This window comes from Rana temporaria, chromosome 7 (assembly GCF_905171775.1).
Source record: "Rana temporaria chromosome 7, aRanTem1.1, whole genome shotgun sequence".
NCBI classification, from domain to species: Eukaryota; Metazoa; Chordata; class Amphibia; order Anura; family Ranidae; genus Rana; species Rana temporaria.
Genome location: NC_053495.1, coordinates 190,122,161 through 190,138,325, shown reverse-complemented (window position 1 = coordinate 190,138,325; position 16,165 = coordinate 190,122,161). Strand labels below are relative to the sequence as shown.

Here is a 16,165-nt window from a genome sequence, read left to right as displayed (position 1 = left end):
ACAACGTCCATACTTAACATAGGATACGCCTCATAGAGCAGGGGTAACTTTACGCCGGAAAAAGCCTAACGTAAACAACGTACGTTTCTGAATCGGCGTAACTACCCAATTTGCATATTCCATATATAATTTTTATTTTCTTTTTATTTTTTTGATTAAACTAATTCCCTCTTTGTCTCCGTCCCCCTTCCTTCCCCATTTCTTTCCCTCCCCCTTATCCCCTCCACAAGACCCCCATCTCCACTACTTCACCTCCTCCGTCTGTGCAAAACTACGGATCGGAAGAGAGGAAAAAAATACGATATCCAGACATCCTTCCTATTTTCCTTTTCTTTCCTCCACCTCTAATTATTATTCTTACTCCCCTAATAACTTTTTACCTTCCTCTGATTGTACGAATAATTCCCAGGGTGCCCATATCATTTTAATCTGCTCTTTCTTGTCTATCGTCCTCGGCAGAAGTTTCTCCATTATTCCTATTTTCCTAACTTTTTTAAGCCACATGGAGATTGGAGGTACTTCGGACTCTTTCCATTTTATTGCAATGCATTTTTTTGCCGCATTTATCAAATGACAAATCACTGACCTCGTATATCTTAGGGAGTGATTCTAACTGTGTGGGGGCGTGGCTTACTGTGACACGACACTGATCACTGTTCCCGATCACAGGGAGCAGACGATCAGTGTCATGTCACTAGGCAGAACAGGAAGATGAGATGCCTTGTTTACACTGCCTCTCCCCATTCTGGAACTCCGTGACACGATCGCGGGACACCGACGGACATCGAGTCCGCGGGTCCCGCGGGCACTGGGCTTACGGCAGGGGCGCTGCGTGAAATTCAAAGCAATGTATATATACATTGCTTTGCGCAGCCGTGCCATTCTGCCGACGTATATGTCCGTGGCTCGGTCGGCAAGCGGTTAAAGGACCACTCCACCCAGAAATGTAATTTCAGTTCTAGGGGGGAGTGTGGTGGGCACAGTCTCCATCTAGATACATCATTGGTGCTCCAGATGAGCAGAGACAAAAAGGAAGAGAAAAAAAAAGGGAGGGGGGTTAAAATCCAAGAGAGAGATCCTTAAAGGGTAGCATTCAGTTGAAAATATGGGAAAAGTAAGTCGAAATATGTAGTAGGCATATCCTCACATTCCCAAGGTTGCTGGATACCCATCCTTAGGGTCAAGCGACCTGTTTTAGCACATGTGGAGAATATGACTGTCTCCACGCAGAGAGTGGGCGGTCACACTCGATGTTCGTCAGGGTTTTACGGAAATTCTTGCACCACGCTAGATTGCGATCAGATCGGGCGAACAATGGTAGATAGAATAAGGCCCCAAAATGGAACCAGTGTGTGGTCAGCAGACGCCCATTCATTAAAAAGGTGCTTCCAAGTGGATTCTTCGGGAAGGTTGGTATTAGTTAATCATGAAAACAAGTTAAAACACCATCAATGCATGTCATGGCTCTTTAGTGGCCGATTCATTACAAAAGGGTGTACAGTACACTGGATGAAATGCATAAAAATATGACAAAAACAAGTTAAAACACCATCAACACGTTTCGTGGCTACTTCATCGGGAAAAGGTGTATGAAATACATAAAAAATATGTGACAAAAACATTTTCAATGTGGATCCTTAGGGCGGAGCATACTGTATATATCCTTAACCCCTTGGATCCTCATTGAAAATGTTTTTGTCATATTTTTTTATATATTTCATACACCTTTTCCTGATGAAGTAGCCATGAAACGTGTTGATGTTCGTTTAACAGAAGTTGCCAAAAGGGTGGCGCTAAAGAGCAGAAAAACCCCATAGTTTTGTTTGCTGACAAAGTTTTGGCATCTGTATGCAGAACAAGTTCACGGCCAACGCCCTTCGGACAAAATTCCACGGATTTGTCCGATGGAAATCCGATCGTGTGTACGAGGCTTTAGAGCAGGGGTCCTTAAACTACACATCCCATGAGGCATTGTAAAACTCTGACATTCACAGACATGACTAGGCATGATGGGAATTGTAGTTCCTGAAAAACTGGAGGGCCATAGTTTGAAGACCCCTGATTTAGAGAATCAGAGATATACAGTATAAGAAGACAGGGACTGGCTCAACCAGGCTCTGCTAACCAGAATATAATGTTTGGGACGAGTGACCCTTCTAATGGAAGAAAAGTGTTTGATTGGGTAATGATGATGGTCAGATTTCTGTAACATCCAGAATAAGGCCGGGTTCACACCAGTGCGAGTTTTAAATCTGCATCCAATTCGCATGTCAGGAGATTGTGATCGGCTCTCTATGGAGCCGGTTCACATATTTCCGGAGCGGTTCCGGTGTGAACTGCACAGGAGTCCGGTGTGTTTTCTGCTCCGTTTTCAGGTACGAATTCAGCCCAAAATAGGTGCCGATATCGGACATGAAACGATGAACGGGGACGCACTGGACTCCTGCTGTGAGCCGCCCCATGCCGCAGTGTAAACCCAGCCTGTTCCATTCTCTACAATGTAAAATACATTTCAAAATCCAGCAGGGATGGTGGAAACCCCTCATAATGGTCACAGCCAGTAAACTCCATGCAGGTAGCTCACCAGTGGGGTCCCTGGGATAAAAGAGACAATGGCCCAGATTCAAGTAGAATTACGCGATATTTGCGGGGGAGCAGGGCAACGATTTTGTCCTGCACCCCCGCAAATATTTTGCGCTGCCCTCGATTCACGGAGCAGTAGCTCCGTGAATTGCGAGGACGCGCCAGCAAATTTGCCCGGCGTAAGCGCGCGCAAGTTAAATGATCCTGCCGGGGGCGGGAATCATTTAAATTAGGCGCGCTCCCGCGCCGAACGTACAGCGCATGCTCCGTCGGGAAACTTTCCCGACGTGCATTGCGGCAAATGATGTCGCAAGGACGTCATTTGCTTCTAAGTGAACGTGAATGGCGTCCAGCGCCATTCACGTTTCACTTACGCAAACGCCGTGAAATTCAAATTTCACGGCGCGGGAAGGCCGGCTATACTTTAGCATTGGATGCCCCTACTATTAGAAGGGGCAGCCTTGCGCTGGCTTCCGCGCAAGCTTGTGAATCAGTGGTAGTATGCAATTTGCATACTACACGCTGATACACAATGGGAGCGCCCCCTAGCGGCCCCCGCAAGAATGCAGCCTAAAATCTGCGAGGCATAAGAGCCTTATGCCGCGCAGATTTTAGCCTGCAGTCGGTGTAACGAGGTTCCTGAATCAGGAGCACTCGTTACACCGGAGCAAGTAAGCACTTGCGCTGCGTAACCTATGGTTGCGCGGGCGCAAGTGCTTCTTGAATCTGGGCCAATGGCTTCAACTCAACAAATTCTACCAAAAAGGTTGGGTGGAGGAGTGACCCTTAATAGAAAAAAGTCAAGCTTTAATTTCTTCCTAATTAAAGGGGGGGGGGGGGGTCACTTTGCAATGGCAGTGAATTCAACCCAGGAAGAGTTTGAGTCATCTGAACAAGTTACTAGCTATATATACTGTATATATACTGCTTTATGTATTATACGTTATATGTATATACTGCTACATGATGCACACAATACACATAACAGTATATACATAGAGATAGTAACATGTAGCAGTATATATATATATATATATATATATATATATATATATATATATATACTGCTACATGCTACTATATCTATGTATATACTGTTATGTGTATTGTAAGATATATGTATACACTACTATGTATTATTATCTATATACTGTTATATGTTTTCTAAAACATACTGTGTGTTACTATCTATGGGCCAGATTCACATAGAATTGCCCTGGCGCAGCATATCAGAGATACGCTACGCCACCGTATCTTACCTGGCGCATTTTTTAATCCAGGAAGATTTCACGCCGTAAGTTACGGCGGCGTAGTGTTTCTCTCGGCGCGTATTTCAAATTGGGCGGGTAGGGGGCGTGATTCATTTAAATGAAGCGCGTCCCCGCGCCGATTGAACTGCGCATGCTCCGTTTTGAAATTTCCCGCCGTGCTTTGCGTGAAATGACGTCGCACCAACGTCATTTTTTGAACTTCGACGTGAGTTACGTCCTTTCCTATTCACGGACGACTTGCGCAAAAAAAAAAAATTAATTAATTAGACGCGGGAACGACGGCCATACTTTAACATGGCAAGTCTATCTATACGCCACAAAATAGCAGCTTTAACTATACGCCGGGAAAAGCAGACTAGCGACGACGTAAGAGAATGCGACGGCCACGCGTACCTTCGTGGATCAGCGGAAAAAGCTAATTTGCATACCCGACGCGGAAAACGACGCAAACTCCACCCAGCGGGCGCCGAAGTATTGCACCTACGATCCGAAGGCGTACGAAGCCGTACGCCTGTCGGATCGAAGCCAGAAGCCGTCGTATCTTGGTTTGAGGATTCAAACTAAAGATACGACGCGGCAAATTTGAAAGTACGCCGGTGTATCAGTAGATACGCCGGCGTACTTGCTCTGAGAATCTGGCCCTATATGTGTATAGATATGTATTTAAACATACTACAACTTTAAGCATACAACCATGTAATATATATATATATATATATACTACTATGTGTTACTAGCTATATGTATGTATATATATATATATATATATATATATATATATATATATATATATATATATATATATATATATATATATATATATATTGTTGTATGTGTTTTAAGATAGTATATGAATATACTACTATCTCTTACTTCCCATATGTATTATACGATATATATGTACTAGTATATACACTACTGTGTGCTATTATCTATATGTATATACTGTTATATGTAATATACAATGAATGTATATACTATGCGTTATTACCTATATGTACAGTATATACTGTTATGTCTTATTAACCATACTGTGTGTATATACTGCTATGTATTAATCTATATATGTATATACTGTTATTATTACTATAAGCTTTATGTGTGTGTATATATATTTTTTTCTATATGAGCTATATGTATATACGGCTATATGTTATCATCTAGATTCATATACTGTTCTATGTGTTACTAGCTATTTATATATATATATATATATATATATATATATATATATATATATATATATATATATATATATATATATATATATATATATATATATATATATATATATATATATATATATAAAAATGTATATACTGTTATATGTATGCGTTTTTTTTCTGCATCAAAAACGCATAGAAAGTTGGTTATACTGTGTGGTTTTCAATGGCATGGTTCACACCAATACTTGCTGTTCCAGTGTGTTCCAGTTCCAGTTAAAAAGTAGAACATGCTGCATTTTTCCTGCACTGGAACGCTGTTAAACGCACCAAAAATGCTCTGGAACGCACTTAAATGCACCAAAAACGCACTGGAACACACATGACCTTATTTAGGGCCAGTTTACACCACATGCAGTCCAGTGCGTTTTTTTTTTCTGCATCAAAAACGCATGGAAAGTAGGTTATATGGTTTTCAATGGCATAGTTCACACCAGTGCTTTCAGTTCCAGAGAAAAAAGTAGAACATGCTGCATTTTGCCTGCACTGGACTGCTGTAAAACGCATTAAAAACGCACTGGAACGCACCTAAACACACCAAAAACACACTGGAACACACATGACCTTATTTAAGATTAAGAGAAAAGAGGGGAGGAAAAATGCACTGGACAGCATCAAAAAACGCACCAAAAATGCGTCATAAACGCGCATGCAGAAAAGCATCTGGAACGCATTTAGACCGCGTTTCTATGGTGGGAACTGTCCCTAATCTATATATATAAAACTCAACGTGTGTATGTATGTATGTATGTTCCAGCATCACGTCCAAACGGCTAAAGATATTAACATGAAACTTGGCACACATGTTACTTATATGTCAGCAACAAACATAGGATAGGTGGTTTAACCCTTACCCACCCCCATTTGCCATGGTCGGGGTTTTCCTTTAAAGTCCCATTCAACTCTATGGGAAATACATGTTACTGCATAACTTCCAAACGGCTGTAGATATTTCGATAACACTTGGTCACATGTTACTTATATGTCCACTTAAACTATAGGATAGTTAATTTATCCCTTAACTACCCCCATTTGTGAGGGTCGGGGTTTTTGTTTAAAGTCCCATGCAAATCAATGGGAAATGTATGTTCCCACATAACTTCTGTACGCCTGGAGATATTTCAATAATACCTGGTACACATATTACTTATATGCCAAATAAAAATATATGACAGTTAAATTAACCCTTACCTACACCCTTATATAAAAGATGGGTATATTTATATTACTATGATTTTCCTCCCCAAAAGGTTAAGATAGGAAGACCGGGCAACGCCGGGTATTCAGCTAGTAGTTCTATATAACTCTATGTTTGCACCTCAATAAAGGGAATAGAATTGTCAGGAAATATAAAACTCTCCCTTACAATCAGTTACAAATTACAGCCAACATTTTGCACAATGTCACCATAAATCTACAGCCGCCGATATAATTGCATTGATCGATACTCCTTGACAACCTTGGCATTGCAATTATTATTTTTTTCTTTTAAACCCACTGATTGAATTTTGAACCGGTGGATGTAAAGTCCACTGCCTCCAACAAGTACCGGGTACTCTGGAGTGGAAAGGGACAGGCAGCGAGAGGGTTAAAACGAGGCGTCGTGCATTGATGAGAGCGGCTTTTGGCGGACGCAGAATTTCCTACACAACTTGGTAGCCACTTACCCGATGTATGGGTGACTCATGTTGGAGGCTGGCCTCTGGTCTTACGCTGAAGCATGCAAAGAGAAAAGGCACCAGAAAGCTGCAGTGTGCAAAAAGAAGACAACAAAAATAATAAAATGTGAGAAGAGCAGCTTTGTCACCGGTGTGATCCCACTCCCAGGATCCCCCAGTATGCCAGTCCTGTCTCCCCGTCCTGTCCCTGGACTCAGGGCACACTGGTTGCTAGGGTGAGACAGATAATGATGCTTTAGCACAAGGTAGGCAGGAAATTGTGGAGCCAATGGCGGTGAAATCCAGCCTCTCACTTCAATCAGCAGTCACTCCCCCCCAGCACAGAGGCTGCTACTGCTTGTGTCACTGATATATGTATGCTGTTCCCTAGGAGCTGTTTAGTCACTCACAACAATGCAATGCTAACAGGCTGCACTCCGTCTGGCTCTGCTATTACCTGCAGGGCTGGGGGACTCGGGTGTCAGGAGACGGGGGTCGGAGCTGGCTGGACTGGGGATACTCATATCAGCAACTTGATCTGCTTCTGAGGCTTTTAAGTAAATCAAAAGATTGTGATTGACAGGTGTCTGCCAGTCACCGCTGACTAGTCATAATATATATGGGGAAAAGTACGGAGATGGCTGACCATCACACCTACACTATACGGCCTAAAGTATGTGAAGACCAGACCATCACACCTACACTATACGGCCAAAAGTATGTGAAGACCTGACCATTACATCTACACTATACAGCCTAAAGTATGTGAAGACCTGACCATCACACCTACACTATACAGCCTAAAGTATGTGAAGACCTGACCATTACATCTACACTATACGGCCAAAAGTATGTGAAGACCGGACCATCACACCTACACTATACAGCCAAAAGTATGTGAAGACCTGACCATCACACCTACACTATACGGCCTAAAGTATGTGAAGACCTGACCATCACACCTACACTATACGGCCTAAAGTATGTGAAGACCTGACCATCACACCCACACTATACGGCCTAAAATATGTGAAGACCTGACCATCACACCTACACTATACGGCCTAAAGTATGTGAAGACCTGACCATCACACCTACACTATACGGCCAAAAGTATGTGAAGACCTGACCATCACACCTACACTATACGGCCAAAAGTATGTGAAGACCTGACCATCACACCTACACTATACGGCCAAAAGTATGTGAAGACCTGACCATCACACCTACACTATACGGCCAAAAGTACGTGAAGACCCGACCATCACACCTACACTATACGGCCAAAAGTATGTGAAGACCTGACCATCACACCTACACTATACGGCAAAAAGTATGTGAAGACCTGACCACCACACCTACACTATACGGCCAAAAGTATGTGAAGACCTGACCATCACACCTACACTATACGGCCTAAAGTATGTGAAGACCTGACCATCACACCTACACTATACGGCCAAAAGTATGTGAAGACCTGACCACCACACCTACACTATACGGCCAAAAGTATGTGAAGACCTGACCATCACATCTACACTATACGGCCTAAAGTATGTGAAGACCTGACCATCACACCTACACTATACGGCCAAAAGTATGTGAAGACCTGACCACCACAGCTACACTAAACGGCCTAAAGTATGTGAAGACCTGACCATCACACCCACACTATACGGCCAAAAGTATGTGAAGACCTGACCATCACATCTACACTATACGGCCTAAAGTATATGAAGACCTGACCATCACACCTACACTATACAGCCAAAAGTATGTGAAGACCTGACCATCACACCTACACTATACGGCCAAAAGTATGTGAAGACCTGACCATCACACCTACACTATACAGCCTAAAGTATGTGAAGACCTGACCATCACACCTACACTATACGGCCTAAAGTATGTGAAGACCAGACCATCACATCTACACTATACGGCCTAAAGTATGTGAAGACCTGACCATCACATCTACACTATACGGCCTAAAGTATGTGAAGACCGGACCATCACACCTACACTATACAGCCTAAAGTATGTGAAGACCAGACCATCACACCTACACTATACAGCCTAAAGTATGTGAAGACCAGACCTTCACATCTACACTATACGGCCAAAAGTATGTGAAGACCTGACCATCACACCTACACTATACGGCCTAAAGTATGCGAAGACCGGACCATCACACCTACACTATACGGCCAAAAGTATGTAAAGACCTGACCATCACACCCACACTATACGGCCTAAAGTACAGTATGTGAAGACCGGACCATCACACCTACACTATACAGCCTAAAGTATGTGAAGACCTGACCATCACACCTACACTATACGGCCTAAAGTATGCGAAGACCTGACCATCACACCTACACTATACGGCCTAAAGTATGTGAAGACCAGACCATCACATCTACACTATACGGCCTAAAGTATGTGAAGACCTGACCATCACACCTACACTATACAGCCTAAAGTATGTGAAGACCAGACCATCACACCTACACTATACAGCCTAAAGTATGTGAAGACCTGACCACCATACCTACACTATACAGCCAAAAGTATGTGAAGACCTGACCACCATACCTACGCTATACGGCCAAAAGTATGTGAAGACCTGACCATCACACCTACACTATATGGCCTAAAGTATGTGAAGACCTGACCATCACACCTACACTATACGGCCTAAAGTATGTGAAGACCTGACCATCACACCTACACTATACGGCCTAAAGTATGTGAAGACCTGACCATCACACCTAAACTATACAGCCTAAAGCAGTGGTTCTCAACCCTTTAGTGCCGTGACCCCTTGATAAAATTTGCCAAGTTGTGGGGACCCCTAACAGTAAAATCATTTTTGTAGCATGGGTTGTCAGCACCCAAGGCAAAACAAGTAATTTGCGCCCCTAACCCACGGAAAGCTCTCCCTGAGTCCCTTCCACTCGTACAGTATTAAAACCTCATATGGTACATTTTAGGATGTACCATTCTTTCTCTTCTCCTTTCTTTCCCTTTTATCTCTCGCTATCCTAATTTTTTTTCCCCACCCCCATCTCTAGCCATCTTTCTTTTTTTTTTCTCTTATTCTTTCTCTTCCTTTTTCTTTCTTCCTCCCCCTCTTTTTCTCTCCCTTCCATGCATTCTCTATTTTTATTCCTTCTCTTACTCCTTGGTGGGGGAATGGGATGAGTGGCAATGCTGGTTGGTGTTCTGATCACCCTTGGGTGCTCTTGATCAAGATCATCTGCTGATCTGAGAACTGTAGTGGAGACTTTTAATGGCAACTCTAATCACAGGTAGGGTTACTCACTGTGGCCCAGATTCACGTACAACGGCGTATCTTTGTGCGGGCGTAACGTATCCTATTTACGTTACGCCTCCGCAACTTTTACAGGCAAGTGCCGTATTCTCAAACGAAAGTTGCAGCGGCGTAACGTAAATAGGCCGGCGTAGGCCCGCCTAATTCAAATGTGGTAGATGTGGGCGTGTGTTATGTTAATTTAATTTGACCCCACGTAAATTACGCTTTTTACGAACGGCGCATGCGCCGTCCGTGAAAGTATCCCAGTGCGCATGCTCCAAATTAACCCGCAAGAAGCCAATGCTTTCGACGTGAACGTAAATGACGCCCCGCCTTATTCGCAAACGACTTACGCAAACGACGTAAACATTTCAAAATTCGACGCAGGAATGACGTCCATACTTAACATTGGTACGCCTCATGTACGCCTCATATAGCAGGGGTAACTTTACCCCGGGAAAAGCCTAACGTAAACGGCGTATCTGTACTGCGTCGGCCGGGCGTACGTTCGTGAATTTGCGTATCTAGCTGATTTACATATTTCTAGGCGTAAATCAGCGCACACGCCCCTAGCGGCCAGCGTAAATATGCAGTTAAGATCCGGCGGCGTAAGAGACTTACGCCGGTCGGATCTAATACAAATCTATGCGTAACTGATTCTAAGAATTAGGCGCATAGATACGACCGCTCAGACTCAGAGATACGACGGCGTATCTGGAGATACGCCGTTGTATCTCCTTTGAGAATCTGGGTCTGTGTCTCCGACTTTGTGACACAGTGCTGAAATTAGGAGATAGGGTCTCCTCCAGACCCTCCCAACTCACAATCCTCACTAGTCAGCGGACCTCTAGTCTCTGCCCCTAGCCATGCAGTGAACTGAACGGGGTGGCTGCGAAGAGGCTGAGTGGGTGGCCGTGGGCTCCAGGAACAGCTGGGCAGAGCGGTGCTGGCTTCAGGAGCAGCCCAGGATTTGGTGACCCCTGGCAAATCATCATTTGACCCCCGAGGGGGTCCCGACCCCCAGGTTGAGAACCACTGGCCTAAAGTATGTGAAGACCTGACCATCACACCTACACTATACGGCCTAAAGTATGTGAAGACCGGACCATCACATCTACACTATACGGCCAAAAGTATGTAAAGACCTGACCATCACACCGTAACTATACGGCCTAAAGTATGTGAAGACCGGACCATCACATCTACACTATACGGCCTAAAGTATGTGAAGACCTGACCATCACACCTACACTATACGGCCAAAAGTATGTGAAGACCTGACCATCACACCTACACTATACAGCCAAAAGTATGTGAAGACCTGACCATCACACCTACACTATACAGCCAAAAGTATGTGAAGACCGGACCATCACACCTACACTATACAGCCAAAAGTATGTGAAGACCTGACCATCACACCTACACTATACAGCCAAAAGTATGTGAAGACCGGACCATCACACCTACACTATACAGCCAAAAGTATGTGAAGACCTGACCATCACACCTACACTATACAGCCAAAAGTATGTGAAGACCGGACCATCACACCTACACTATACGGCCAAAAGTATGTGAAGACCTGACCATCACACCTACACTATACAGCCTAAAGTATGTGAAGACCTGACCACCACACCTACACTATACAGCCTAAAGTATGTGAAGACCGGACCATCACACCTACACTATACAGCCTAAAGTATGTGAAGACCTGACCACCACACCTACACTATACGGCCTAAAGTATGTGAAGACTGGACCATCACACCTACACTATACAGCCTAAAGTATGTGAAGACCGGACCATCACACCTACACTATACAGCCTAAAGAGTGTAAAAACCCAACTTTCATATCTGTATTATACAGCCTAAAGTATGTGACCACTATACGGCCTAAAGTATGTGAAGACCTGACCATCGCACCTACACTATACCATACCTCCCAACTTTTTGAGGTGGAAATGAGGGACACCTATCAGCAAAAGTATGCAGGCATAGGACACACCCGTGCCACGCCCCCTTAAAGGAGAATTGTACAAAAAAACAAGATTGCTTAAACCTGCAAGTGCTTTTTTTACCACTACTATTCCTTTATATTGGCTTTTGGAATTTACAAATGCAGAAATTTAGGGACAGTTGGAAGCTGTGGAACAAGAGCTCTGTCCACTATTGATATACAGGAAATCCACAAGACCATAACAGAAATCCAACAGATGGAGTAGGTGGGGGCATTTCCAAAAGGGATAGAGGTCAGGTGGGGAGCATTCCTTGCAGGTAACAAAACCCCCTCAAATCATAATAAAAGCAATTAATATTAGGGGTCCTCTATGACCTTCATGCCCCATAAGGGAAGAACTGAGACCTAAAAATCCCTCCAGGGACTACTTCATAGCTATGCCATTCCTTGCAAAAAAAAAAAAAAGACCCATAAGCTCAGTGCCAGGACAAGGTCATCCAGTGCCTAGTGTGGAGTTGCCAAGCTGTGCCCACTTCCTCCTTATTGTCTATGCTCAATCATTTTCTGCAGCTAGGATCCCACTCCTAGTTGCTGCCTCGCTTGCCTCTGCATAGTTCATGTGAACCTGGAAGTCAGTGCCAGGGCAAGTTCATCTAGTGCCCAGGGCAAAGACAGATGCCAAACGCCACATCCCCCCCCCCCCCCCCCCCCCCCCCCCCCAATGTAAGAGCATTATGTGCCAGCAAAATTCCCCTCCCTAAATAAATTCAGGACTCCTAGCCCATATATTCCATTTGCAAGCCAAAATTCTCCCCAAACAAAAATTTCCCCTCTTACAGTACAAATCCCTCTTCTCATCTCAAATCAATCCTTCCCCTCCCCAAATCACCCCCCTAGCATAAATCCTCTACCCCTCAAATTTCTCCTCAGAATATAAATCCTCTCCCCCTCCTCCTCAAAATCCCCCACTCCCAGCACCAATCCCCTTTTTATTTCCTTTGTATTCTCCTGGTGATCTCACTAGTAAGTCTGTTGTTTTTCAGCAAGACAAGCCGTGCTGCAGATGTAGCATTTACAGGGTTGAGACAAACCATTTACCCTTGACAGGGGTGCTTGCAAGGATCAGCTTTTATTTATTTATATAAAACCTTTTTCCCCCAAAAGAAAAAAAAAAACGTTGTTGTAACTGCTTATAAAATGTATATATATGTATTATGAAATATTATCAAATACTAGCTGAAGTTTTGCTTCAATGTGTTAGCCCCCCCCCCCCCCTCCCAGACTGATAATGCTGCTGTCTGCTGTGCCCCCTGTGCTCCTTCACCCAGAGTGGGGCACTCTAATACAGGAGGTATGTTACTGGCCAGATGACCAGGTGAATAAAAAGAGAAAACAAATGCAGCCACCACATTTAAGGCTTCATTTCCATGGACGTTTTTACAGCCACTTTTCTGAGCGTTTTTTGCAGCTTAAAAACGGCTCTCCATGTTAGTCTATGGCCTCATGCCCACCATGACGTTTTTGAGCTGTAGATGGCTGAGCCGTTTTTAAGCTGCAAAAAAAACCCAGGACCAGTGCGTTCTGAAGCTCCAGCTTTAGAGCTATAAAAACGACAGACGTTAAAAAACGCTCAAAAACGCGCAAAAACGTTAAAAAACGCTCAAAAAACTTGAAAAAACGCTACCGCATCCTTTTTGAGCTCCAGCTCAAAAAAAATAATAAATAAATAAAAACATGGACATGCGTTTTTAAGCTGTAAAAAAGGCTAAACAAAGTGGCTGTAAAAACGTCCATGGAAATGAAGCCTTAACCACTTAAGCCCCGGACCTTTAGGCAGCTAAATGCCCAGGCCAGGTTTTGCGATTCGGCACTGCGTCGCTTTAACAGACAATTGCGCGGTCGTGCGACGTGGCTCCCAAACAAAATTGGCGTCCTTTTTTCCCCACAAATAGAGCTTTCTTTTGGTGGTATTTGATCACCTCTGCGGTTTTTATTTTTTGCGCTATAAACAAAAATAGAGCGACAATTTTGAAAAAAATGCAATATTTTTTACTTTTTGCTATAATAAATATCCCCCAAAAACATATATAATTTTTTTTTTTCCTCAGTTTAGGCCGATACGTATTCTTCTACCTATTTTTGGTAAAAAAAATCGCAATAGGCGTTTATCGATTGGTTTGCGCAAAATTTATAGCGTTTACAAAATAGGGGATAGTATTATTGCATTTTTATTAATTATTTTTTTTTTACTACTAATGGCGGCGATCAGCGATTTTTTTCGTGACTGCGACATTATGGCGGACACTTCGGACAATTTTGACACATTTTTGGGACCATTGTAATTTTCACAGCAAAAAATGCATTTAAATTGCATTGTTTATTGTGAAAATGATAGTTGCCGTTTGGGAGTTAACCACAGGGGGCGCAGTAGGAGTTAGGGTTCACCTAGTGTGTGTTTACAACTGTAGGGGGTGTGGCTGTAGGACTGACGTCATCGATCGAGTCTCCCTTATAAAAGGGATCACTCGATCGATGCAGCGCCATAGTGAAGCACGGGGAAGCCGTGTTTACATACGGCTCTCCTCGTTCTTCAGCTCCAGGGAGCGATCGCGACGGAGCGGCTATAAACGAATAGCCGCGCCGTCGTCCCGGATCACTCCCCGCGGGAATCCGACCGCCGCGTGTAGCGGGGGGGGGGTCCCGATCGGACCCCCCACCCGCTAGAAGGCAAGGACGTACCTGTGCGCCCATTTGCCTGTACGTGCCATACTGTGGACGTACATATACATGCGGCGGTCGGAAAGGGGTTAAAGCGGGAGTTCACCCATTTCTAAAAAAAATTTTTTTCTTCCCCTAGATTCCTGCTCGTTCGGTCTAGGGGAATCGGCTATTTGTATTAAAATATGAGCCGTACTTACCTGTTTTCGAGCTGCATCTTCTTCCGTCGCTCCCGGGTATGGGTCTTCGGGAGCGGGCGTTCCTTCTTGATTGACAGTCTTCCGAGAGGCTTCCGACGGTCGCATCCATCGCGTCACTCGTAGCCGAAAGAAGCCGAACGTCGGTGCGGCTCTATACTGCGCCTGCGCACCGACGTTCGGCTTCTTTCGGAAAATCGTGACGCAATGGATGCGACCGTCGGAAGCCTCTCGGAAGACTGTCACTCAAGAAGGAACGCCCATTCCCGAAGCCCATACCCGGAAGCGACGGAAGAAGATGCAGCTCGAAAACGGGTAAGTACTGCACATATTTTAATACAAATAGCCGATTCCCCTAGAGAAAACGAGCAGGAAGCTAAGGGGAAAAAGTGCCCTCTAGGGGTGAACCCCCGCTTTAAGCAGAAGTAAATGCTGTTATTGTTTTCAGCCAACTACCAGTAATCTGTTTAATCTTCAACTGCCATGATGCTGCACATGTGATCAGTTACGACACCAGCCCTTGGATGGTTTGACAGTTTGGTTGGGAGCCCAACCAATGCGACAGTTACATTCCCAGCATGCCGGAAATGTAACTGTTTTTTGAAACTGTTAAATCAATGGGTTTACTTCCACTTTAATGATTGGTAAGCTGCAATATATTAAATTTTCCATTTAATACAGTTTCAAAGCCACACAATTTTTAAACAATTAAGACAAGTTTTTTTTTTCTCCTTTTGGGATATAACTGCCAGTCTTCTGGAAACAGGGAGCCTTGTGTCCTGATGTGGAAGCTTTGAGTGGATTTCTATTTATAAATTACAGTCACATGGATCAATAAAAGATCCTCATCCTTCTGCTAAATCTTTAAGAATTGAACCTTCTGAGTTTTTTAAGGTTAAACTCATAGATTTATCCCTATTGTTGGGATCTGAATCCTTCTCAATGCACTGAAAATGCAGCACTGCCAATAGAACTCTTGTCAGCCAATCAGTGATCAGGGATTCTGGTGATGTCACAGTGGAGATGTTATAAAAGAGCCCCCGTCTGGGAGAGGAGTGTCAGTACAGCTTTGGACTCGAGCAGTACAGTACTTGTGTGATCTGCTCTGCGATTACATATCTCTAGATTATTATCTTTGTCACATTTGGCATTTTTGTGTGCAGACAAAGCGATATAAAAGCGATTTCATTTATCTGTATTTATTATTTTTAATTTTTTTGTGATTAAGTGTAAA

At 43.7% G+C, this 16,165-nt stretch overlaps 1 protein-coding gene across 3 annotated transcripts in view; it reads right to left on the bottom strand.

The window, feature by feature from the left end:
• Positions 1–7,001, bottom strand: part of ERICH3 (glutamate rich 3) — a 157,093-nt gene extending 150,092 nt beyond the window's left edge. For all 3 annotated transcript variants that reach the window (XM_040360695.1, XM_040360693.1, XM_040360694.1), the window contains exon 1: positions 6,745–7,001. In XM_040360695.1, coding sequence (XP_040216629.1) covers positions 6,745–6,764 — 20 coding nt within the window. In that variant the 5' untranslated portion in view covers positions 6,765–7,001. The remainder of the gene's footprint in view (positions 1–6,744) is intronic.
• Positions 7,002–16,165: the final 9,164 nt, after the last annotated feature.